Source organism: Delphinapterus leucas, chromosome 11 (genome assembly GCF_059928025.1).
Source record: "Delphinapterus leucas isolate spDelLeu-1000000601 "Yukka" chromosome 11, BTC_Dleu_Yukka2, whole genome shotgun sequence".
NCBI classification, from domain to species: Eukaryota; Metazoa; Chordata; class Mammalia; order Artiodactyla; family Monodontidae; genus Delphinapterus; species Delphinapterus leucas.
The window spans coordinates 86,443,606-86,471,123 of NC_143139.1; the positions used below are offsets into that span (position 1 = coordinate 86,443,606).

A 27,518-nucleotide genomic window follows, 5' to 3' on the forward strand; every position below is an offset into this window, starting at 1 on the left:
TGATCTTTTGTATATAAATTAAAAATCTTGTATGTGTCAAGTCCTGTATTAAGTGATTTATTTAATCTTCACAATAACTCTGAAAGTTAGGAATCATTTAATGCTACTTTAAAGGTGAGGAAATTAATGTCCAAAAGTTGTAACTAACATGGATTACTTTTTGTCAAGCTTGCATCCCTTCTTGTGGGACGGGTGCCCTCCCCAACTGTGATTCTGAGGGAGCTGTCATTCAAGTATACCACAAGGGTAGGCACAGGATCGAGGCTAGCCAATTGGAGCATCTCTCCACCTGGACTCTGTGACTGGGCCAGAGGGAGACAAATGACCCAAAAAAAGCCAATCACAGTCCTTTCTTGGCACATAAATGCTAGGATAGTAAGAATCTCTCTCTGACTCTAGGATCACACAGTAAGAAGACCTCATAACCCTGTTACTACCGGGAGATCTCTTGCTGCCATGCAGAGAGAGCCTGCCTAAGAATAAAGCCCACATCCAGCGAGAGTGAGTGAAAAAGAGGCCAAGGGCATCACTTGAACTCCTGGATCCAGCTGTGCCTGAGACATACATCTTGGACTTCTCAGTTGCAAGAAGCAGTAAATTTGTCTTATTACTTAACATGGTCTGAGTTGGGTTTATACCACTTAATTCTCTTGATTTTCCTCAAAGTGACCACTTCCCATTAACCTCACTGACCTATCAGTTGACAACATGTCAGCTGTGCCAATCCAGCCACCCCTATTTCCTCTCTACCCCTTACATGTCACATTTGGTCCAGCCTCTAGAACAGGCATATGCTATTCCTCCTACCTGACTGCCAAATTATGTCTTTCTAAAGGGGTTCACTTTTATTTTTTTATTTATTTACTTTTTTGTTGACGTATAGTTGATTAACAGTATTGTGTGTCAGATATACAGCAAAGTGATTCAGTTTATTTTTCCAGATTCTTTTCCATTCTAGGTTATTATAAGATATTGAACATAGTTCCCTGTGCTCTACAGTAAATCCTTTGTTTATGTACTTTATGTATAGTAGTTTGTATTATTAATCCCATACTCCTAATTTATCCCCCCCTCCCTCTCTTTTCCCCTCTGGGAGCCATAAGTCTGTTTTCTATGTCTGTGAGTCTGTTTCTGTTTGTATTATTTTTTAGATTCCACATAAAGTGATATCATGTAATATTTCTCTATCTGAGTTACTTCACTCAATATGATCGTCTCTAGGTCCATCCGTGTTGCTGTAAATGGCAATATTTCATTCTTTTTATGGCTAAGTAGTATTCCATTGTGTGTGTGTGTGCGTGTGTGTGTGTATATATATATATATATATATATATACACACACACATATGTCACATCTTCTTTATCCATTCATCTGTTGATGGACACTTAGGTTGCTTCCATGTCTTGGCTATTGTAAATAATGCTGCTATGAACATTGGGGTGCATGTATCTTTTCAAATTAGAGTTTTCACCTTTTCCAGATATATGCCCAGAAGTGAGATTGCTAGATCATATGGTATCTCTATTTTTAATTTTTTAAGGAACCTCCATACTGTTCTCCATAGTGGCTGTACCAATTTACATTCAGTGTACTAGGGTTCCCTTTTCTCCACACCCTCTCCAGCATTTAGCCAAAGGGGTTGACTTATAGGTGAACTTCCCCTTAGTCTCTTATCCTGCACGACTGACAGGCCCATTTGCTAACAGCAGTAGAGACCAAAGCAAGAATTAAGAGTCTCCAGACCAGGCAGATTGTCTCAAACGTCCTATTTTAAAAGTCAGTGAATACTGCCCTGTAAAGAAAGGACTATAGTTTCCCATTCATCATGAGTTTTACTCTCAGGCTAACTTCACAGAAATTCTCTCCTTCCTTCTTCAAAGCCCTGTTAGAGTTTGGCAAAGGTAGCAATTAATATACCCACAAGTCAGATGAGAACACTGAGGCCCGAAGAGGTGAAGAAATTTGACTCAGTAGCAATCATCATGTCCAAACTGGAAAGTTGCACTTTTGTTGGAAAGTCAGACTTCTCTTGCTTGGATCCCTAACACTGATATTCAGCGCACAGCATGACTCTCTAATATTAGAGACTAGGGGTAGGATTGGATGTCATTTGATATCGTGACTGGGATCCAGGAACTCCTCAATCTTACCCTGTTATCCATCCCTCTTTCCAAGAGCTTCCTGAGGGTCTGTTAGCACAAAAAACAATGGCAAATGGGACTAAGGACGGCATTTTATTATAGGCAGAGCAGTGGTCTTCCCCATTAGGAAATATGGCCCAATGATTTGGACTCAGAGCAACCATATGATCGCTTTGTCTGCCCTTGGGATAGAGGGAGGCTGAGGCAGGGGGCAGGCAGAGGAAACTGACATGTGGGGAGCAAGTGTGGCTAAGGGGTTAACCTTTGATGCCATCTCTAGTCCAGACTGTGGGAAAAGGGTCAACTTTTTGGAAACCAGAACTGAGAACATGTAAATTTGGAAGCTATGGGGTAAGCCAAGGTGGGTCATAAAACCAGGGATGAGAAAGTGAGGCTACAGAAGGAGAAGAATGAAACTGGCATGCAAGGAGGAGCAGAAAAGAGGGCCTGGGTCCTACTTTTCCAGTTTCTGGTTGCAACTGCACGGCCAGCTACATTTCCTCTTCTGGGAACTTCGAAGAAATTCCCCCTTTGTGCTTAAGCTAACAGGTGGGTTTCTGTTACTTATACCCATTCTGTCATTCTCTTAACTAAGAGAAAAACCACCAAATAAAGAAGCAACGTCCCAGTTCAGTTCATGGCAATTTATTTAATTTAAAAATAAAAACAGAAACAAAAAACAAATCAGTTTCCAATGAAAATACAAACACTTTGGGTGGTTATCCAGCTTTTTTTTTTTCCCCTGTAGGCTGTCCTGGGCTCAAACCAATCAAATGAATGAAAACCAATTTTGACTGGAGACATAAAGCATGTTGCACCGTTTAAATTACACCAATATATTATTATAATACCTTTGAAATGCCTTTCAGACCAATAAATAAAAAAAGACAAATTCAAATAAAAAAGTCAACTTTTTATTACCAAAAAAAAATAGAAATTAAATAAAAGTCACAACACGGATTTAAAAAAATGTGCAGTCAAGTTTCTCTCTCTCTTCTTTTTTTTCTTCTAGGAATGATACCATGCCAGTAAATCCCTACAGAACATTTCCAGTTTGGCAATAAGCAGTCAGTCAGTCATTCACATTTGTACTCAAGACAGCAGGCGTGGCCAACACTCACCAGAGTCTCACCCTGAAAGATGCACCTTGTCATCTGCAGAAGCAGCACCTTAAAACAGGGATGGAAATTCAGAGAGTACTTGGCATTTTCATTTTGCCCGGGGTCTTGAAGCACTTCCTGAAAACTGATCATGCCTTGAAATTTACCTGTAAAAAGAAGTATAATTCTACTCCTTTGGCAGATGTGTAAACTAAGACACTGAAAGGCCCACAGAGGCAAGGAAAGGACCAGGAGAGCTGACCTTGAATCTCCTGCTTGGTCCACCAGGTCATCAAAGTGTCTCTCACTTGTAATTCCATGGAAATGAATCAAGCATAATTTCCTTGGCTGGGATTGGCTGGAAGGGATGATAGGACTTAATCAGGAAGCAAGGGAGCTGCTTTGAGGGCCTGTCCCTCTATTCCAAGTTTTTCCTTAAAAGGACAGAGTCAACATCATGTCCAGAATCAGAGGATGTTAGCAGAATGTCAGAACTAGGCAAGGCCTGAGAGACCAGCTAATCTACCCCTCCAGCCCTCACTGAAGGGAAAACTCAGCCCCGGAAATACTGCAGGTGCCTAAGGCCACCAGCACACCAGGATTAAACTCAGGGTCTCTTCCTCTGAGTGGAGGACTGTCTTTACCACAATCCACTGTCTGGTTCTACTGACAAAAGAGAACATACATGTGTTTTGGGGGTGGGGGTAGAATGACGTTCCTTAATAGTGTCATTTTTACTTGAAGATTGTAAGGATGGAAAATACCAAACAGACACAATCACTAGGGCAAGAGGAAAATACACCAACCAGTAGGTAGGTGTTATACCTAAGTCATACTGACAGCTACCAACCAGGCTGGCTGCCATGCATGAGGGACCAGCAGTGTGGCAGTGCAGGCTGTCCAGAAAAGGTTGCGTAAAATGAGACAAGGAGGGAGCTTTAGAGATTGCAGAATGCCCTCCGCGCACCCACACGCCCCATACACAGTTTGCTAGCTACAGAATTTTTTTCCCTTTGAACCTATCTTGGAGTTCAGGAAGGAGGTGGAATTGAATGAAGGGAAACCGGAAAGCTTCCCATATTACACTATTCAGCTCAACCCGAAGGGACGCACAAGCCAAAACCCCAGAGCTGGTGACAAGGGGAGAAATGGAGCCATCTCCTTAGGGAAAAGGGCAGTTTCATTCTAATCAATGTTCGTAGTACCTGAAGGTGAATTCCTTCTCTTCTCCCCATGAACTATTATCTGTTGGTTTTCCCCAAAATACCCCCAAGACTAGTTCTCCTTAAATGTCTAGGTGGCTTTCAGAAGTCAGCCATCCTGAAACAAGAGTTTCAATTAGCTGGGGCCAGTAGAACCTGAAGTTGTCCCAAACTCCCAAATAAGACCATTAATTCCAAACTTGGTATCTGAAGATGCCCCACTGTGGGCGTGACATCTGATCACCTGTAATCTGGGTGTCTAGAAGTTACACTATGTTAGCTATGTTACTTTTCAAGCTAAAAGTCCTGTCACACCTCTTTTCTGCCTCCTCCAGAACCATCTGGAGGACTTCCAGGGAAGTGTTCCCTCTCCTCTCTGCTTCCTCCCAACCCACTCTGCTCTTTAAGCACCTTATTCATCTGAGTGGCTGGAACGCTCCCCCTAAAGCCTAGGAGTTCTAGGCAGGTAGGACACAGAATACCTAGATTCGTACGGGGAAACACCTTCTGCCTGACTTACCTTTCCTCATCCAAATACCCCACCTACACACTAACTCCCTAGAAGCAAACTCGCCTACCTCTGAGGATTCTATGCTTAGTGGATGGGGAAACCATTTGCTACGAGTAAACAAGGTTAATGGTTGAGCGAGTTACTCCTTTGGGGACTATGGACGATATCACATCCAATTCAAAATATTCACACAGGTCAGAACCCACAAGGCAGCATTCCAGTTAATATTGAGATGTTAAAGAAATTGACAAGTTGTCCCCTTGCTGGTGTGGATCAACTTCCACTCATCTGCAAAAGATCACAGAGGGTTCCAAGCTCTGTTATACACCATAGTTTTGACCTCTGACACCACCTCTTTTTCCCTGTCTACCCTTGGAGGTTGTGCTGAAGAGCCAGGAAGACACCAGGAAAGAAGAGGCAGACAACAAAAAGCCAAAAAATCACCATGGGCTGACTCTAAGTCCTTAGCAGTGTTCAGAGCACTCTCTCTCTGACCAAGGCCCTGTCTTCCATTCAAGGTAGAGTGGCAAATTAACAAATGCCACACCAGTGGCATGAAAGAGATAACATAGATCCCACGGGATCTACACTAGCACTCCCAGGGCTTAGCCAGGTCAAGGATGGCAACTACACGGCATGAGTGCTACTGCACCCCTTCCCATCCCCATGGCAGCCAATACTATTCAATCACACCACTCCTTCCCACTGTCTGGGCTACTCAAACCAGCACACCCAGCAGCCCCTATCCATCGATTACCGATTCAAGCTCAGATGAAATCTACGTGCCCACCCCCTGCAGGCAGACCAAGCCTGCTAACGTGAGGAGAGAAGGAGCGAGCTCTGAGTTCACTCAGAGCAGATGGCCCCAGTCTGTCTTGCCCTCCTCCAGAAGCACGTGGACGACTTCTAGGGAAACGTTTCCTCTCCCATATGCTCCCTCCCCACCCCCTAAGTGCTGGCCAACACCACCTCCCCTGGACTCTAGGAGGTGCCATAAAGCAAATGCCAATGAGGATCCCACTTCTGACTGGCAGTTGGCAGGACTGGCCAAGAGCCCACTTCTCCCTCATAGGCACTGGCTCAAGGCTGCAAATTTGGCCAAAGCAAGACAGCACCGATCCTTTTTCAGTCTGTCGTCATGGCCAGCAAAGAGGTAACCAGCTCTGTCCATAGCCCAGTCACCACTCCCACTCCTCCCTTGTACCCACCCCGACCCACCCTTGCACCCTGGGGAGCTAGTTGAGTTTGTTACAGATCTCCAGCGCTTTCTTGTAGACCTGAGTCACATCGTCCATGTCCGTGAGGAGGGAGAAGCTGCTGTCTCCCAGCCGGTTCCGGTACCGCTTCAGGTACTGGGGCCGGGGCCGGTTCTGGAGCCCCTCAAAGTCCTGGATCTGGAGGAAGTTTTCGGCAGAGACGCAGCTGCGGATGCGCTGGCGGGCAGGGCGATTCTCCTGCAAGTCGAGCAAGTCGAAGGAGTCGCTGGACAGGACGCTGTCGTCACTGATGACGCTGGAAGGCCGGCTGTAGCTCCGGGAGAGGCCCTCGGCAGGGATGCCGGGCTCCAGCAAGGATTCCAGTGTGGGCATTTCGGGGCTGGCCAGGGCCTGGTCCATGGTGCTCTCTGAGTACTTGCTGCTGTGTTTCAAGATGCCCTTCCTGTGGCAGGAGAGGCTGTGGGACGTCACCCTGGCCGGATCCGGGGGGCTCGGGGAGGGGATGCCGCCACCCAGCCCATCGTTACTGTCCAGCAGCTCCGAAGACTCGCTGCGTTCCGGGGACGAGTAGTAACCCGATTCTCTCTGCTGGGTCTTTTTCAAGATGCCTTTCTTGGGCATCGTGGCCGACTGTTTTGGGCTGAGTTTAGCTGGCACCTCCGCCTCGGGGGCGCTTGGCAGGGGCACGGCAGTCCGGCACAAGTCCTGCTCCAGCTTGAAAGCGGGGGGTAAGGCAGGGCTGACGACGCCTTCGATGAAGCCGGTGCTGTGAGAGCGATGCTCGCTGTTGCTCCGCTTCTTCAGGATCCCTTTGGGCCGCTTGGAACTCACCTTGGATGGGCTCTCAGGCACCGAGTCCTGGCCGGACTGAGCAAAGTCGTTCTCTTTCTTGGACTTCTTCAGCGACCGCTGCCGCTCCAGCATGACCTCGGGGGCCCCGGGTTTGGCCAAGCCCTTAATTTTGGCTTCAGCCTCAGCCTGTAGCCCTGTGGAACGGTGGTGCCAGTCGATAATGCGGGCCAAGAGTGGGGACTCAGCGCTGTGAAGGGCATCGCAGTCACAGACGCTGCTCTTGTAGCCCCAGTTCACCCACCAGTGGTTGGCAATGTCCTCGATGGTGGCCCGGCGGTCGGGGTTCACCATCAACATCCACCGAATGAGGCCTCGGGCATCTATGGGACAAGAAGCAGAAGGAACGATACATTTTACGGGAGTTTTGGGCTTTCCAAAGCTGACGCTCCGGGGGTGCAAAGGAGACACACTCATCTGAGGAAAGATCCAAATGGAGCCCTGGTGAAGCCACGCTATGGAGCAGGAAGCCGTAGCCTTCCAGACTGTCCATCAGAAAGCGTCATCAGGACTCAGAGCCACAGGCCAGTGGGCTATCAGAGCCTGGCATGTTTCTCCACGCTACTGACGGAATGTCAAACTGCTGACCTTCCATCCACTCAGATCTGTATAAAATGGGGAAGGCCAGGTAACCAAGAAAGAATCCAGGCCTGACCCCAAGCAGGGCCCCACCATTCCTTTGGTGGATATCGTTTTACTAAATGGGAAAACAGGTATAGATTACCATGGCTTTTAGTCCTCCAAAGTTAGGTTTATATAAACACACAGTGCTCAGGTCACCAGGAAAATGTGTCAGCACAAAAAGGAAATTTAGGGCTGAGATGGCAAGGAAAAGGCTTCTCATCAGAGAGGGAGAGACAGAGAAGGATGGAGAGGTGTTCACACCTGGCACGCCTGGGCCTTGAGAGGGGGCCGTCCCCAAGGCTGGCCTGACCCGGGCCTTGGCCGGGCTCTGAATCCCACACCCAAGTGCTCACCTCCTGTCCCTCTCTGACATAAGCCATAGCCTACCAAGCTGTCAGATCAGAGAGCTGATCTCTATCTGCTATCTGTTTACGGCCTGTCTGAAAAACTCCATTTGTCAATTTCTGCTGCCAAAGAATTAGGGGAAAGCCCCAAAGGGATGTTGAGGAGGCCACAGGAACCAACAGACTCTCACAGCTTATAAATCGCCTTTTAAGATCAAACCGTGCTCCCCAAATGGGGGTTGAATTATATCCTGGGAAGGCGCCACCTCCCCTCAGCTACTTATGTAGCTAATGAGTAGCTGGCCGGGACCTGGCAATGGAGCCAGGGGTGAGCCGCAGCCCTGAAAAGTAACAGGATGTTCATTCATTCGGTCAATAAATGTTTTCTGAACCCCTGTAGTGTACCAGAAACTGTGTTGACACAAGTTAGCTGGTCAGGCAAAAAGGCTGCCATAGATTTCACCCTGAATTTTCTAAAAACAAACAAAAATACTCGGGTTAGCTTATTGAAAAAATGTACAGATATAGATATCTGCATATCTATACCTGTTTATACATATAAAATACTCAGTGCTCATTATTCACAGATTCTGTATTTGTAAATTCGCCTACTCATTAAAATGTATTTGGAACCCCCCAAATCAATACTCAAGGTGCTTTCCACGAACTGGCAAAAAATGTGAATTACCCCCACACACAATGCGCATGTGCGTTCCCAGCTGAAGCAGAACCAGGTGACAAGGCACTGCCTTCTTGTTTCTGCTCTCATGCCGTAAGCAAGTGTCCTTTTCACAGACCGTTTAGTTCATGCTTTTCACATATTTGCACTTTTTATTGGTGATTTCACTGTTTAAAATGGCCCCCAAGCGTGGTGCTGAAGTGCTATCTGGGGATTCTAAGGCCAAGAAGGCAGTGATGTACCTTACGGAGAAAACATATGAGCCAGATAAGCCTCATTCAGGCATGAGTTAAAGTGCTGTTGGCCGTAAGTTCGATGATCATAAATCAACAATATATTTTAAATGAGGCGTCTTTAAACAGAAATATACATAAAACAAGGATATGGATTGATCAGTTGACAAAAACGTTGTGACCACAGGCTCCCAGGAGTCGAGCCCTGTATTTCCCTATGAGTAGTGCTTCAGTATTCACAAACTCAGCGTTCACAGCAATGTTATAGGACACAACTGCGGCAAATAATGAGAATCAACCGTGTGTGTGTATATACACATGTAGGATGCGCGTACTGCAATATACGAAGTGTCTGTTAACCACATTCCAAATACGGCCACCTGTACACACCCCTTCTGCACTCAAACAATGCTCTCCCATCAAGAGATGGAGCTTATGGCCTTGGGCGCTTTGACCAATAGAACGTGGCAGAAGTGACATCATCTGGCTTCCAAGCAGACGTTAAGAAGGCCTGGCAGCTGCTTCTTCCTCCATCTTCGAGCCCTGAGCTGCTATGTAAGAAGTCCACGCTCCTTCCTAGAGAGAGAGGCCTGGGGAGGCAGCTCATGGGGAGAGAGCCCACACAGAGGGGCCCCGAGGTGTCCCCACAATCGGCCCCAACTCCAGCTACCGTCTGATTGCAACTGTAGGAGAAACCCAAGGCCGGCCAGAAAAGCTCTAACCAATCCAGGGAATCAAGAGATGACGGCTAATAGATGTTGTTTAAACTGCTGAGTTTGTTTGGGTGTGGGAGCGGGATGGGATAGACTTGTTCTGTGGCAACAGGTCATGAAACAGCACCCATGTGCCATACCCCCCGGCCAGGGCAAGGTGTGCAGAAGAGCAGCTGCCACCCTTAGAATCTACTGAGGGGGTTTTATGTCTACGTGGACTGGAAGGCACTTCACGTAATACCTTTTCCAAAATGTGAATGTATAGTGGAGAAACAGAATCTAAACAGGGTAAGGGCCTTGCCCAAGTTCACACAGCAAGCGAACAGGACCCCTAGCCTGCAGGGTAGAACAGCTGTTCTGGAAATATCACAGCGGGAAGGTTTGGGGAAAGTGGCCTAATAAGCCAGCTCTGCCAGAAGGCAAAGATCTGGGGGGAAGAAAGAGGAAAAAGCAGGAGTCTCCTTACAGACATGGACACAAAAGCAGAAAGTGTGAGCTGGCCTCGCCTGGCTTAGCCGCTGACCCTCCGTGGGCACACACCTGAGGGCTGCGTGGGCTCCCGGTACTCTCCACTGCTGATCTGCCGAATGAGGTTTTTGTGATCGAAACCATCGAAGGGCATTGTTCCATAAACGAGAGTGTAAAGCAACACGCCCAGGGCCCAGCTGTCCACCTGGAGCAGAGAGACAAGACATATAGGAGCTGGGAAGTAGATTCCCTTCCAAACCATTAGCATCACAGACCATGAGCAGCCACCCTCAACGACCCCAGGAATGGAATTTAGCACCTGGCAGACAGGTTCCCACCACAGCCTGACACCTGATAGGCAGTGCACCTGGGGCCTGTTTCAGAGCCTGACTTTTTCATTGCAAACTGAGAGCAACGGTCCCAACCCATAGAAGAACTTTCTTGAATAGATGATATTCTTTGATCCTCACTATAATTTTGTGAAACAGGTAGGGCCCTGGATTATTTTCAGCCCTATTTGGCAGATGAGAATACTGAGGTCCAAGGAAGTTAAATGGTTTCTCCAGAGGCCCCTCCCCATCCCAGTGATGGAGGTAAGACTGGAACATGGGGTTCTTGACTCCTAATCCAGGAATCCTGCACCTTCTTCAAATGGATCAGGGGTTGCAAACTCAAATGCTTACAAGAGCCAGGCAGACAACAAACATGAACAAAGAAAGAGAGACAGTGGGGTACCACGTGGAGTGTTGGTTTGAAGACAAACTATAGAGGGCATTCACCCATCTTACACAGGCAGCCTCCTCTGGCTAGTTGCTGTCACATAGTAATATAGGCCCAGCACTGCTAGATCCTTTGTTTTTTCAAGAGAAGTCAGAAAACAGACTTTTATGTGAAATCTCCCATTTATTAAATGTTCAATTTTTTTTTAGAAAGATGGCCAAATAAAGCACTCTTGCTGGCCAGATCACAGGCTGCCAGCTTGTAACCTCAGAAACGGATCATCAAGGATCAAAGCAGCATTCATTATCTGTGATAAATTTACAGTGTCAAGTTTCTGCAATGTTGTAAATTGGACCTTAGGCTCCTCCCTTACATTCTTGTTTTGGAAAGACTTTCTCCTTACTGCAAGTGATGGAGGCTCTTGGCATCCATCTCTTTACCCTCTAGCCCTGCCCCAAACACTCTCAAACAGATAAATACTTGGAAGGAAACATTTCAACCCACTGAATGGCTGCTACTTAAAGTATCCTGAGTGGATGAATCTCTCTATAAATAGAACTATCTCTTTAAAAATGAATAATCAGTCACAACTCGCCCATTTTCAAAACGATATTTTCACATACCTGTGTCTTACAGTGGCCCTGAAAGCTTTAGGCACACAGAGAAATGTATTTCTCATGAATCAGAAGATGCAATTAAAATGTATTTCCTTGATCAGAAATACATGTTGTCAAAGATACACGCAAAAAGGTTCGCTGCAGAGTGAGGCTGTTTGCTTTCTGTTTTGCTTGTCTCATTACCATAGGGAACAACTGAAAACAATCTGTCTAACACTAGGGAAGTGATTAAATAAATTACAATACATTCATACAATAAAACATCATGTCATCGTTAAAAACCATGTTTTTAGTAATAACAAATTCAGAAAAGTCACAATTTTAAGTTAGTAATACAAGGCGAGATGTACACATATAATAGTGACCTCAATTGTTTGAAATACAAGATCTACACTGGAAAAAAAAGCCTAAGAAGAAGTCACATAAATATTACGTGGTTGTCTCTTGTGGGGAGATTGCAGGCAACTTTATTTTCTCTTTTAGGCTGCTCTGGATTTTTCTCCCAGGTGTGTATATTATGGCTTTTATAATCATATAAGGAAACGGTTTTTTGTTTGCTTGCTTTTATGTTTGTTTGGTTTTTTTAAGTATTCCTAGCTTCAGTTCTTTTCTCCCCTCCAGCCCCCCACCGTACACACCAGGCAAGCTGCTCACCTCCGGCCCTCGGTAAGGCCTCCCGTTGACAATTTCGGGAGAGGCATAGAGTGGGCTCCCACAGAACGTTTGCAAGAACTTGTCCTTCTGGTACAGGTTGGAAAGCCCAAAGTCGGCAATCTACAAAGAGGAGCAAGACCCAGGGAGCCTGTTAGCGTTACCGTCAGCGTCTGCATCAGCTCAGCTCACACCACACGGACCAAAGCAGCTGAGGTGCCCCTGCGTGGCTCTGCCAGCTGGGTCACCCTTTTTTTTTTTTAACTTTATTATTTTTTATTTTTTTTTAACATCTTTATTGGGGTATAATTGCTTTACAATGGTGTGTTAGTTTCTGCTTTATAACAAAGTGAATCAGTTATACATATACATATGTTCCCGTATCTCTTCCCTCTTGCGTCTCCCTCCCTCCCACCCTCCCTATCCCACCCCTCCAGGCGGTCACAAAGCACCGAGCTGATCTCCCTGTGCTATGCGGCTGCTTCCCACTAGCTATCTACCTTACGTTTGGTAGCGTATATATGTCCATGCCTCTCTCTTGCTTTGTCACAGCTCACCCATCCCCCTCCCCATATCCTCAAGTCCATTCTCCAGTAGGTCTGTGTCTTTATTCCTGTCTTACCCCTAGGCTCTTCATGACATTTTTTTTTTCTTAAACTCCATATATATGTGTTAGCATATGGTATTTGTCTTTCTCTTTCTGACTTACTTCACTCTGTATGACAGACTCTAGGTCTATCCACCTCATTACAAATAGCTCAATTTCGTTTCTTTTTATGGCTGAGTAATATTCCATTGTATATATGTGCCACATCTCCTTTATCCATTCATCCGATGATGGGCACTTAGGTTGTTTCCACCTCCGGGCTATTGTAAATAGAGCTGCAATGAACATTTTGGTACATGACTCTTTTTGAATTATGGTTTTCTCAGGATATATGCCCAGTAGTGGGATTGCTGGGTCATATGGTAGTTCTATTTGTAGTTTTTTAAGGAACCTCCATACTGTTCTCCATAGCTTTTGCACAGCAAAGGAAACCATAAACAAGACCAAAAGACAACCCTCAGAATGGGAAAACATATTTGCAAATGAAGCAACTGACAGAGGATTAATTTCCAAAATTTACAAGCAGCTGGGTCACCCTTTTCTCTGCAGCCCTGAGCTTTCATGAAAGGACCAGTTGGCACAACTGGGCCAGTGATTCCCGACTGCAGTCCCTGGCACCACTGCATGCTCTGTTACTTAAAATCGCTCCTTGCAAGGACTCTATTTTCACGTCAGTGTAGACTTGTTCTGAGAAATACCCACAGAATCACATGCTCGATGTTTCTGATGAACACTACAGTGTGTAACTATTAATCTGAGACCCGTCCGTCTGTGGCCTACCTAAAATCTCACTGCCTTCCTCCACAGTGGTGTAGGTACCTACCTGTGCACTGGACATCACCACCTTTTATAGACCTACGCACCAATCAGAACTGTATTCTGCCCACCTTGGGACCCTAGATGAAATGGACCCACAGCACCGGGTTCTGAGTCATCACACTGCAGCCCACACTCTGCCACTAGCCATCTGTGGGACATGGAGCAGGTCCCTTAGCTACCCTGAGCCTCAGTTTACCACCAGAAAATGGAAACCCACGATCCCTATGCTCTTCTGGATCACAGGACTATTGTGAGAACGATTAAAAAAAAAAAAGAATTAACCAAGGTGAACGAAAAAGTGCCTTGAAACTTTGTCTACAAGTTCCAGGCAAATGTTTTCCCTAACCTTGCTTCTCCTGTATCGCACACCCCTTGGAATCACTCTCTTCTCCTTTGGCTTCTTGAAGTGTTTTACTATCGTTTATGGCAGTGCTCTTCTGTGTGTGTGTGCACCTATTCATATATACATATAATGTATATATGTTACACGTATATACGTATTATCACATATATATGTATAATGTATATATTATACATGTACATATCATCACATATATCACATACATTCATATAATATATATGACATATGTACTTACATATGTATATACATATGTATATACAAATATATATATTATATGTATATAAATTCACCTTGCCTACTAGGCTGAGTCCCCCGAGGCAGGTGGCAGGTTCCACATCTGCCCCTCATCTCTGTAACATCCACTGCTTAGCACCTGCCCTCACCCAAGAAACACCTGTCACCAGAATAGGCATTATATTTTGAAAAGCACAAGACAATTAGTAGATAATACAAAATAATAATAGTAAACTTAGTTACCACTTACAGAACAACCTCCAATTATCAGGCGTGGTTCTAAGCACCTTACACTCTCTAATCTAATCCTATCTAAAATCCCATTTACACAACCATGTGAATGTATTTCATGCCACTGACATGGTACATTTATTTGCTTTTTTTGTTTTGTTTTGTTTTTTTGTGGTACGCGGGCCTCTCACTGTTGTGGCCTCTCCTGTTGCAGACCACAGGCTCCGGACGCGCAGGCTCAGCAGCCATGGCTCACGGGCCCAGCCGCTCCGTGGCATGTGGGATCTTCCCAGACCGGGGCATGAACCCATGTCCCTGCATCGGCAGGCGGATTCTCAACCACTGCGCCACCAGGGAAGCCCGACATGGTACATTTAAAAGTGGTTAAAATGGTAAATTTTATGTTATGGATATTCTATCATAATTTTTTAAAGACCCACTTAACAGATGAGAAAATTGAGGTTTAGGAAAATTAGGTTATTCGTCTCAGGAGAGCTACCTAGCAAGCAACAATGTAAACCGAGTGTCTCTAAAGGTTCAAACCACTGCCCAGCGCTGCCCCTGGGTAATCTGCAAATCTCACCCAGTCTAAGCCAGCCTGCCACGCTGAGCCTCTGCGGACTTCTGCCCTTCCCCAAACTGATTTCCACTTGAAGCTTATAAATAGGATGAGTGATTCACACACAGCCCAGCTGAGGCTCTGTTTTGAAGGCAGCGCCCAGAAGAAGGCTACTTTGTAAAAGTCACCCCTGAATGAACGGAATGGCACTGAAAGCAGCTGGCGCACAACCGCCCTCAGAAAACGCAGTCTCGGGGCTCAGCCTGCACTTAATTGCCCTGAATTCCACTTTCTTATCAAGGCCCCTGACTGGCTTGCAGGAAGTTGGTTGCAAGCTTTATGAAGTGTGCCCTGTCAATCAGGACAGGAAGGGACCAGCTGCAGCCCTGGAACATCCCGAGAAGTCGGCTAAGGCAGGACACAGCACTGTGAACGTCGGCGGCACCTGGGGCACTGCGTGAGCTTCCAAACACAGGCACACACACACACACGTGAGAGGCACCCGCCACCACCACGTGCAAAACCCCACACACACACCAGGAGTGCTCGAGTCTGGGCATCCCTGCTTTCTTTCTCAGCCCTTCTGAGAAGTGTGTTTATGTTACAGCCCACTCCCATCCTCACAGACTAATGTTTATCAGCCTCTCCCAGTTAAACTGTCATTGTTGCTGACATAAGATTAATAGAAATCTAGATTAGTCCATGTTCTTGGCACTTCAGTGGAAAAGAAATATTAATCAACACACACACACACACACACACACACACACTTCTCCATCCTTGAGCCACTTAAACTTGGGCTGCAGCTCTAAGATTCCACGCCGTATGGAGCTTATATCAACTATAAGACGGGAAATGGCCACTGTATAAAACGTCTCAAAGCCTCAATTTCCCATCTGTAAAATGGAGGTAGGAATAGTATCCAGCCCCACGGTGACATAGGAATAGTATCCAGCCCCACGGTGTCATAGATGTAAAGTATGTGCCAATTACTATTTTAAGCATTTTACAAAGTTGGAGCTCAAATACGTGTCCCACCTTTAAATCCACCTGGGTAGCTTTATTAGCTTCATGATACTCAAAACAATACTGGTTTTCCACTGGAGGTAATTATGTAAGGTTTCTTTTTCAAATACACATGATTTCTTAAGTGAATTGCACTAAATAAAAGTATTAAAGTGAAATAGCACAGAAGATACTAGGAAAAGGCAAAATCCATGAAGAGAACAAAAGAAAAGACATTTGGGAAATTTGGGAAATAATGATTTTAAACCTAATAAAACGAAAAGGAATCCCAGAAATGGTTCCAACCTGGAAGAGTCGTAAGTGGTGAACTAATCCTGCCCCTTGCTCTGTAAGTGAAGCAACCGAAGGTTACAGGACTTAAGAAGCTCCACTGAAGGTCACAGACAGAACAGCTACGTGAACATTGGGTTCTGTACGATTCTCTGTAACAGAACATCAGTTGTGTATCGAGGGTGACTCCACCAACGAGGCATCCAGCTTTGCTTTCAAAGTTGTATTTTTGCCGACACACTGGTAACCTTTGGAGAAAGGTAACCACTTTGCTGGTGATGGGCTGTTGCCCTGCCCCGTTCAGAACCACCCTCTGTCCTCACACTGGGCTATCAGTTCAGCCTGGACTCTGAAAAGGATATCAACACTCATGTCCTTAATTTCTAGAGTTTTTGTTGTTTTCAAACCTTTCTACAGGTGTGCCCTGCTGGATGAAAATCAGAGTTATACAAAGTGGGAAGTGATTATTCACATTTCAAAAGAATTAACCTCACTACAACATGGATGAACTTCGAAGACATTATGCTAAGTGAAACAAACCAGACACAAACCGATAAATATTACAGAATTCCACTTATGTGAGGTACTTAGTGGAGTCAAGTTCATCAAGACAGAAGGTAGAAGGGCGGTTGCCAGGGGCTGGGGGAGGGGGGAACGGGGAGTTAGTGGTGAATGGGCACAGAGTGTCTGGTTGGGAAGATGCAAAAGTTCTGCAGATCCATGGTGGTGACGGTTGCACAACAACGTGAATGTACTTAATGCCACTGGACCGAAAACTTAAAAATGGCAAGCTTTACGTTACATATATTTTACCACCATTTTTTAAAAAGGGGGTTAACCTCGGATCACTGTGAATAATCCCTGCGAGCTCACGCAGTGAAAAAGGAAGGATCAGCTTGCTGATGACTAACCACTGGGAAAGGATGCTGATGTGGATGATAATAAAAGCAACGGTCTGACAGTCATTTGCAGTGTCTGACAGGAAGTGCACTGCACAGCTCAGAGGCTGTGGAGCCAGAAGCACCTGGGGCTAACCCTGGACTTGGCACTGCTAGATCATGGGTGGGAACTGCCACCAATTTCCTCAACGGCAAAATGGGAATAATAATAGAACCCACCTCTAAAGCTGTTCTGAGGATTGAAGACATGCATGTAAAGCCCCTGGAAGAGTCCTGGTACTGGCTGACTCTATAAACGACAGCCGTTAGGATAATGATGGTGGTTTGGTCTACTTAACAATTGTTTGCTCGGAGCCAGTGCCCACCAAAGACCCAAGAGAAATGACTACCATTCATTTCCGAAATGAGCATGTCCAGCATGAGAGGCTGCACCGCACGACAGGAGAAGTAAGGGGTGCTGGGTTTGAGTTCAAATCCTGGCCTCGCCTTCTACCAGCTGGACCAGCAGCGTGAGCACCAGCTGGGAGCCCCACCCCAGACCTACTGAGTCAGCGTCTGCATTGTCACACGGTCCCCAGGGGATTCGTTGCACATCAGTCACTCTGAACCTGTGTTCCTTCAACTGTAAAATGGGGCGGGGGGGTGATGATTATAATGTAACCTACCTCACAGGGCAGATACGAAATCAAATGAATTGATAGATAGAAAGTGCCTTAACCCACGCCTTAAACATAGTAGGCCTTGGGTCAATGTTAAGCGATCACTACTTTCACCTGAGTCTTAGTTTCCTTTGTTGGAAAAGGGAATTGCAATAGCCTCAACCACACGGTGTTGTGAAAAGCAAAATCAGATTAAATGAGATAATAATAAACAGCAGCATTGCTACATGCCAGTCGTTGTTCTGTGAGTGCTACGTATATTAAGTCCTCACCCCAACCCAATGAGCAGGGGTCCACTGTTATCTCCATTTCGCAGATGAGGAAGCTGAGGCCCAGGGCAGGAAAGCGGCTGGCCTGAGATGTGGGTGAAGGGCTGCACTGGCTGTAAAGCTCCACATAAAGGGGATTTATTGTTCTTGGGTGGCTGAGGAGGAGACGGGCTTTCCGTGTCCCTCTCCAGAAAGACACACTCCATAGCTCTGTCGGGCCCCGGAGTTCATTGCTGTGGCTTTTCCGTGACAGCCTCACTCGGGTTGTCAGGAAGTGAAGGTACGGAGTGAAATGGTGAGCAAAAGTGAGTGGGGTCAGCTTGCATCGTCAGATCTAAGGTTACACCTCCTCTCGAGAGAGATGGGAAATAGCGGATCCCAAGCCATCTGAGGAAGCTCTTCACTGAGGTACCTCCAAGAAGCAGCCTCTCGGGGGATGCGAACACGCAACCACCCAGCTCATTCGACCCTGGCAGCCCTGCATGGCTACTCTGGCCACAGTGACTCAGGCAACCTGGCCATGGCCACCATCAACACTTGGAGAGTCTCCCCCAGGGACAGCTGTCTGCAGGCTGCCTATATACAAGGTAAGGCCAGCTGAAGCAAGGATGAAAGAAGTGGCCTCCCCTTGTGAGTGTGAGGATGCTCTGTTGGATTTAGGGCAAATCTGGGTGGGTGTAGTAGAGAATTTATCAGGTGCCCGGTCTTTGGAGTCAAATAACCTTAGGTTTGTAAGCCAACCCCACTGCTTATTAGCTGCAGGAGCTTCCTCATCTGTAAAATGGGGGTAATCAGACCCACCCCAGTGGAGACATTCTGAGAACCAAATGAAATAAGGCGTGTGGAAGGTCTGCCCCAGGGTTCTGGCTTCTAGCAGGGGCTCCAAAAAGGTTACTTTCCTTGTCTAGCCTCCATGCCCTGCCCTGCCCCTGTGCTTGCTGCTCCTTCCCCTTGGAAGCCCATCATCACATCCCTTTCTATCAAACTCCTAGCCATCCTTCAAAACCCAGTTCAATTGCCACTGCCTCGGCAAAAGCTTTCTGATCTGCCCATAGTTCAGACCCACCACTTCCTCCTCAGCACTTCCACGACAGATTACAAAGGGACTATGAGGCACACAGCAGAGTCACCTGGGCCTAAGAGATGAGGATCAGGGAAGGCTTCCTGGAAGAAGAGGCCTTCAAGCTGAAACTCTAAGGAGGGGTAGGAAAAAAGCAGTAGGAAGAGCATTCCAGGCAGAGGCAACTGTGTGTGCAAAGGCCAAAAAGTCTAGTGGATTTGAGGAGTTGTGTCCTAGGCAAGGGAGCTTCTCTGACTGCCCCCCACCCCCCGCCCCCTATAGCTCAAATAACACCTGTCATTCCCCATACTCATCCCGCATGGATTTTCATCACCTCCAGAGAATTACACTACGTATTTGTTTATTGCTTGTGTCCCCAACTGGAATTCTAAGTCCATTAGGACAGGTAACTTACCTTCCTCATTCACCTCTGTATCCTTCTCATGGCTCATTATTACTGCTGGTTTAACAACAGCTAGATTCTGAGCTCCAAGAAGACAAGGACCTGGCCATCTGGTTCACTATTAAATTCCCAACATCCAGCACCATGCCAGGTATACCGTAGGAATTTAGTAAATATTTGTGGTCAAATAAATAGTGCTCACGGGAGGTATTCAATTTGCTGAATGGATAAGTGCAGGAATGGAAGAGTGAATGCAGGCATTCATGGATATGTATGTATACACGCACATACACATAAGTGGACAAATGAACAAACAAATGAATGGATTCATTAATGCATGAATGCAGCATCCTCACATTCATATAATCAAAGCCCAGAGGCCCGTACCCTGAGCTGCCCTTCTTGGTCTTGTTAAGCCTCGGGGTTTCCATCTTGACTTAGCCCTGGCCATTCAAAGCTGCTCTTCTTATCCACAGCAGCAGGCATTTCCATTGTCATCAGGGGCAATGGGCCATTTCCCCTATGTCCCTCTACTCTGAGCCCTGGGAGCTCACCAAATTCCCAGCCCTCTTTGTGGAGGTCTGCTGACCCTGGTGCCTGGCCCTCTTCTCATTGTCAGGCACTTTTACAGGAGCTGTCTATGGGAATTGTCAGCATTCCATTCTCCCAGAGAGTGGGATGTGAATCTGGCCCATTTTTATTAATTGCAAATTAATGCTGTGCTGGGTGTCTATTTTAGTAGACATGCTTCTCCGCAAAGTACGGAATGCAACCCAAAGAAGCACATTGCTCTCATTCTTTCTGCCGACCGACTGTGTGAATATTTTTAGAAGCCACACCCTCGCGCAGTGGCCAGAAAAATAATTCCCAGTGCCAGATGCGCTCTTTGCAAATCAACATCAGGCAGGGAAGGGGAGAGGAACAAGAGCCATGGCTCACACCAAAACTGCAGCGACAAGTTTCGACCAGTAGCATTTTTATAGGCCTTCTGGGCAAAAGCCCTCCACCCTCGAGATACGCAACATGGACCCACATTTTGAGAAGCACCTCACTGCTCATACTCTGCTGGTTGGTAACAGGCCTTCAGGGTCAGTGGTCCCCCGGTGCAGACACTGATGACATGGACTCTCTTGAGCATGGAGGCCAGCTTGTGGCCATGTGTCTGCCTGCCTTTGCTACGAGTGCCCTTTCTAAATATGTTTCCAGCAAAATGCTGAGTCAGGAAGAGTTGAGCATATGCAGCCGGAAGACAGATCAACAGCAGCTGAAACACATTTTCAAAAACCTTGGAAGTGGGTGTGAGACGATATAAAGAGAATCTGCCTGGAAGTCAAACATGTGAGTTCTAATCCTGGCTGTCACCCCTTCACTCCAGAATCGAATAGCTTAGAGTACCGACTTACGGCGTGTGACAAGCATTGTGCCGCATTCCAAGGAAACAAAGACACAATGACATACTGATTCGTTGTGTACAACCTTGGGCAGGCACATCACTTAGACTTTCTGGGCCATAATCATTAAAACAAGGGGTTGGAAAATGACCCTCAAGGTTCTTTCAAGCTCTAGGATTCTCAGATCCTCGTAGGATTCCTTGAACAAGCAGAAGGAAGGAACAGCGTAAGAGAGAGGGGAGGTGTGTGTGTGTGTGTGTGTGTTTTACCTTGGTAAACGCCGGGAGTAGACATTCTTAAGGATTCAGAATCCTAAGGAAAAAGGACGCAAACCTTACTTTTTATAATGTTCTATGTATCTGTTATTTCCCTACCTAATGGTTAGGGACCCTGGGATGAAGGACTTGGTCCTGGGAGCTGGGAGGCCCCCATCACTGCCCTTTTGCTTTATGCAAATGAGCCGTTCTCCCAGGCTCCTGCCCATTGTTCCCCGCACAATTGCTTTCAGAATGGTGACCATTCTTCTCTTCCATCGGGGAATTCTATGACTCCGTAGGAAGCTATGTGCCTTATCACTTCTGGGACTACATCATGGGACCATGAGGTCAAGCTGTACCACAGAATCCGACCCCCAAGCGAGAGGCTCACATTCCAGGCCTTGTAAAGACCACATTTCGTTTTGAGAGTTCAGGGGCAGGTGGCAGAAAGACTCTGCAGAGAAAGTTACCAGGGTGGATGATACAAACCCTTAGAATGTGCCCCTCAGACCAGAACCCAATTCTCTAGCCGTGGCCTGACCACCGCGCCCCAGCACCTTCAGAGAGCTCACTTCCTGTTCAATGCCCTCCCCAATGGCCAGCCTTGTCAGCTGGGGCCTTGGATATTAATAGGTAAGTGCTAAGTGCTTTGACCACATATTGTCTAAAATCCTCACGTTTGTCACTGACTGTCCAGGGCTGGCATCCTTACTAGACAGATGTGGAAACTGAGGCTTAGATATGTGAATAATTAATCTAAAACACTGCCGTTAGTAAGGGGCAGGGTTGCACTTCAAACCCAGGCCATGCAACTCCAAAGCCACTGCTCTTAACCTTGACTCACTGCACTGTGCTTAGACAAGGCCAAAGGCAGAGCATCTTGTTCAGTCCTCAAGACAAGCCCGTGGGCATTACCCTCTCCCCATTTTATGGCTGAGGAAACAGGGTTTTAAGTGGCTCTCCCGATGTCAAACAGCTAGTAAACCACACAGGGTGGAATTTTCTAACTCTGCAGCCACTGCTCCTTCTGGAATAATCCAACCACTTTGCCAGAAACGGAGAGACCCTGAGATTTCACTTCCTGTTCCTAGAAAGACTAATTTGACCGACTGTTTCCTCCTTATTCTGTGGGCTACGGAGACATATGTGATCACGGTCAACCACTCACAAAAAACAGGAGGTCACCCGGATGTGGCTTCCAGGGGCCTCTCAAAGGACGATGGTGACTAGTGGTTGCCACCATGATCTGCAACCAGAATGCAAACACCAAAGCAACTGCAACCGTCCCAGCAAGGAAACAGCCTCCCTGTGATGCACTCCCTCAACGGAAAGCAACAACAACAAAAAAAGGGCATGATGCAGGGTCACTCCCATGCTTGGTCCAGGGACCAGGGATGAGGCACTAACGTCACCGGCGGCCAATGAGAGGGACCCCTGGTGCTGGGAGTACTAAGGCCATTTCATAATGAAACCCATGCGGCAAGCTCCAGTTTATTTTGAAACCGTATTTGCTTACTTTGCAGCCATGATCAAAAGGCCATTCGGAGTGCTCTGCAGGGGGCACTTGAACCCTGTCGGCCAGGAGAGCTTTCTCTAGCTCCGTCAGCAGCCCGCATTAATACTCCCCGTGAGAGTCAACCCCATCACTTGCTGGCATGTTCTTTCCCAAAAGCCACCACCGCCACCATTTCAGTCGGCTTCCCAGTTCCACAGCTGGGGTGGGGGGTGAGGAGACAATGGGGTGGAAGTGACAGAGAAGTGGCAGGGACAGATAATAAATTGCGGGCCTGCGGGCAAATTCCAGCAGAATGGTTCAAACTTGGGCTCAGTGGGTCAGAGAGACAGGGGTTCAAACCCCAACTCCACTACCTACCACTGTGCTATCTCAGGAAAGTTACTTAACGTCTCTGTGCCTCAGTTTCCCTATCTGTGAAATGATGTAAGTAACAGTATCTATCTCATGACTGCTGCGAAGATTGAATTTAAGTGATATCGGGCAAAGATGCTATGAAACACAAACGCACTAGGTTATCGTTGTGAGTATTTTGATGGTGCTAATTACAGACTATGAGCTTCCCGAGGACAGGGACTGTATTCTAGTCAACTTTTAGGACAATGTCTGGCATGTGGTTGGAGATCGATAAATGCTTGTTGAGTGAATTCAACCACTGGAACTGAACTGAGGGCTCAAACACAGTGATTCTCCCCACCCGCCTGCCGGGAAGGAAGTGGCCGCCTTATTCGTAGGCTGCAGCTTGGAGCAGAGTGTGAGCCTTCAACCAGCTGTAATCCCCAGGTCTGGCATATCAATCAGTGAGGCAAGAGCTTTACCTTAATATTACAGTTGTCATCGAGCAGTATGTTTTCCAGCTTCAAGTCCCGGTGGACCACACCACTCTGAAATGAGAAGACAGGCAGGGAATTGAATGGGAGCAGTTGGGATGAGAGAGAAAGTGGGAGAGGGGGAGGAAGGAGGAGAGTGAGCAAAGGGAAATCTTTGACAGATTAAAGAAATGCGTCAGCGCCGGTGGTCTTCACCCCCATCCTTCAGGGCCTCTCTCACTGTCATGAAGCTCCCTGCCAGCGACCAGCACAGCACCAGCGACAGGAGAGCATTAGTCACTTGCTGTGTGGTTAAGGGAAAAATGACAGGAATCCATTCTCCCCCAGAGCCTGTAAAACAGCGGGGGGGATTCTTTGTCGGAATGTAATTCCACTGTGTGAAAGCCATATAGTCCCAGGCAGTGGCAAACATTGTCTGTCTGTGATGCGATTCCCAGGGAAGCAGCAGATTTCTCTGCTGGGGACTCAGAATGTGGGGCTCACAGACCCTGCTTGTCTTGTCTGTCTACCTGTCTCCCCAGGGCCTGGCTCAATCTGTTCTGACCCAGGAAACCATGCAGATCTGTCCTGAGGATAACAGAAGCATTCCCAAGGGTTATTTCCTAGGCAGCTGGGAGGCAAGGCTCCTCTCTGCTGGGCAAGACTCAGTGTGGAGTGAAGGGTGAAGGTGGGAGAGGCCACTGAGGCCAAAGCAAGCTGCCGCCATGCGGTGGGACCTTTCCATTCAAGCAAATGCTGGCAAAGCTGACAGAGGAGCCCAGTGACAAGCAGGCAGGCAGCTGAATGGTGAAAAGAAGTCCTTAACCAGCAGGCTGTTGGTCTATAGAGCAGTAACGACTGTCCTGCTCAATTCTTTTCAAAACCCAGTGATCTTTTAAGGGGATGGGTGAGCAGGGGAAGAGGAACTGAAAGAACCAGCTATTGGGGCTGAGAGGACGTTTTTAACATCATTCAGCATAAAGGACCTTGGCAAGTGAAGCTGCCCTTTCAAGAAAACCAACTGGCTAGGAATTCTTTGTCTTTCATTCAGGATTTCTTTAGTTCAGAATCTGCATGTTCACAGCTAGTACTTTATTGCTTATTTTCCTTTCTATTTGACGGTTCCTAGTATCTCTAAAGACACTGAGACTGGAGAGGTGAAAACATGTATTTCTACCACTCTTTCTAACCCAAACCTTCAGGGATTCAGAAATGCACAAACCAGGGCTCCTGGAGGAAAGATACGGAATGCAAGGTAGCTGATTTTGTTTAATTTTAAATGTTGGGAGTAGTCTGGTTTACACTGTTGCATTCCCAGTTTTCATAAGATGGAATGAGCATACTAAAGCCCCATTCAGTGTGAAGCCAAGTTTCACACACGTCAAATAATGAAAACAGGATCTGTGGTGCTTTATGATGACGCCTGATGATAAAATACAAAACACTGTGCGATCTGAATCATCAGTGCCTTTTGAGTCAGCAGAGAGAAGTTAAATAATGTCCACATGGGTTAAGGGTTTGAGATTGTAAGTAATTAGAAGATGATCATTCCAGAGTCGTTCTCAGTTAACCAGGGTATTTAACAAACCAGAAGGCCCCGTGCTGCAATCATTCAAATGAAGAAGCTGACTCTATTTTGGATGGCATGTTGGATTCAAGTCACTACTGTCCTCAAAGTGAAGGACTGTTCCAGGTGTGCAAAGTATGAATGGGATGGAAATCAGGACTAAAATGATAAATAATAATTGGTTGAAGTATGGCTTGGAACTATCTGTGTACTTCATTCCCTTCTCCAGAGACCAAGGGTAGCTAAACTGGCTGGACTAAGAGCACATCCCATTAGTTGTGTTGCAATAAAATTGTACGTGTGTGTATGTAACCTCTGTGGATATAACCTATGCAAGGAAAAGAAACCAGGGCATAGAAAGGTTCAGAACCTATGGCCCGCTAATTGCACTTCTGGAATTTCTCTTAAGTAAATTATTCAAATGAGAGAAAAAAGGTTAATGTATAAAGACATCAATCGCTATTTCTAATAACCAGAAATTAGAACCAGCCTAAGTGTCCAACAATCACAATCATTCCAGAGACTTTTTAGTAACATAGGAAAATGTTTAGATTAAAATCCTAAGTGAAAAAGCAAGACAGAAATGTAAAAATACATGCAATGTGTACCACATTGATTGCATATGGATTGCATCCTGGAAGGGAGAAAGGTCACTGGTGTAAAACTGGCGAAATCCGAGTAAAATCTGGAGTTTTGTTAATAGCAGTAAATGAATGTGGGTGTCTCCATTTTAGCAAGTGTCCTACAGTCCTGTAAGATGTTAGCATTAGGGTAAACTGAGTGAGAGGTGCATGGGAACTCTCTGTACTATCTCGGAAACTCTGCTGTAAATCTAAAATGATTCAAAATTTAAAATTTGAATGAAAAACAGATGTGAGGAGCAGGGGGAATAAGATTGGAAAACAACAAAAAAAAATGTCAATAGTGGGTTATCCCTGGATTCTGGGTGATGGTGATTTTCTTCTTTCTGGTTTATGAATTCTCCATACATACTACTATGAACAGATGTCACCTTCATAATATGAACAGAATCACGTGGTGCCATGAAAACCGTCTGTGAGCAAAGCTGTGGTAGGGCCGGCCGTACCTTGTGACAATGGTGCACGGCGGAGACGATCTGCCGGAAGAAGTGTCTGGTCTCCCTCTCGCTAAGGCGCCGCCGCTCGCTGATGTAGTCATACAGCTCCCCTTTGCTGGCGTACTCCATGATGATCACAATCTTATCTTTGTTCTCGAACACTGCGGGAGGAACAGCGATACACAAACACCCTGTTTAACTGACAAGCTCGCTAATAACTACAGACCGTGCGAGAGGGGACAACAGAGATGTCGCTGGACAAACAAATCAGTCCACAGCGTCACAAGGAGATGGGCAAGTTTCCCAGCCAGGTGGGCAATGACATCATCGCTGCTGTTACTGGACTTGCGTCTGTAATATCACGGGGAATGTGCCTCTCTCTTCTGAGGACCCCACTACTCCCTTTACCAGGTTCATTTCCCACAAGAGCCTCCCACCAGAACTGCCTCCCTGTGGATGGGGGACAACAAACATGACTACCATTTATTAACCATTTGGTATGGACCAGCTACCCAGACCCCAAAACGGGTGGCGAAACTTGTCGTCTCTTTGCTCAAAACCTTCCAGACTTTCCATCTCACTCAAAATAAAACCCGAAGTTCCAAATGTGGCCACCAGGTCCTACATGTCCTATGGACCCCTTTTAGCCCTGTTACATATCTAGTCTGTGCAGTTATTCTGTCTACCTCACTAGAATCTAAACGAGGGTTGGTTTATTTTTTTCACTGACGTATCCCAGCACTCAATGCCTTTTGGCAAAGGGGCTCAATTAATATTTATTAAATGAGGGAATTCAAAACTTCACAAATGCATTCTGGACCATTATACTAAATAACTACATGGCACTAAATGCTTCTCTCTCCCCAGACCTGATATTCTCTAGCAGTAATGCTCAAACTCTGCTCGACTGAGTCCTAGGAGTTCCAGGCAGATGCCCATGGGGGTAGGTCAGGGGAGATCATGAAGGACAGGCTATAGGTCCTCAGCTCCACCTCAGCCAAAGCCACTCCACTGCTATCTGCTTTATAGTTGGGGCTTTCACATAAGACGTCCTTTGAGCAAAGACAAAATAATAATTGTGTTGAAATCCAACCTTCCAAGGGATGTGGTATAAAAATGTTGGTAGGGTACCCAACACCCTCCTTCCCTGAAGGACCCCTGCCTACCTCCCTCCATCTCATCGGCTTCTTCCACTGCCTGTCAGGCCCCCATGCCCACTGATGCCAGACTGTTCACTGTTTCTCCCAATCACACACAAACACACTGCTGTTTCCCACCTCCATGCTCTGCCCTCTGCCTTTACTCCCACCTGTCTTACCTGCCAGGGACACTCCAACTCATCAGTCAAGGATGAACTCAAATCTGATGCCCATGTTGCCTCCCTTCTACCTCTCATAATGGATACTTGCAACACAGCACTTTCGAACTGTGTGGAT

General features: G+C 46.5%; 1 protein-coding gene across 4 annotated transcripts in view; it reads right to left on the minus strand.

Moving 5' to 3' along the window:
* Window positions 1–1,329: 1,329 nt before the first annotated feature.
* The window catches only part of NUAK1 (NUAK family kinase 1), a 71,097-nt gene continuing 44,908 nt past the window's right edge, over window positions 1,330–27,518 (minus strand). For 3 of the 4 annotated variants that reach the window (XM_022599790.3, XM_089921217.1, XM_089921216.1), the window contains 5 exons: window positions 26,092–26,243; window positions 23,447–23,512; window positions 12,074–12,193; window positions 10,155–10,287; window positions 1,331–7,344 (listed from right to left, as the gene is read on the minus strand). In XM_022599790.3, coding sequence (XP_022455498.2) covers window positions 6,191–7,344; window positions 10,155–10,287; window positions 12,074–12,193; window positions 23,447–23,512; window positions 26,092–26,243 — 1,625 coding nt within the window. In that variant the 3' untranslated portion in view covers window positions 1,331–6,190. Of the gene's footprint in view, window positions 7,345–10,154; window positions 10,288–12,073; window positions 12,194–23,446; window positions 23,513–26,091; window positions 26,244–27,518 lie in introns of all 4 variants that reach the window. The other variant, XM_089921215.1, reaches the window with a different exon arrangement.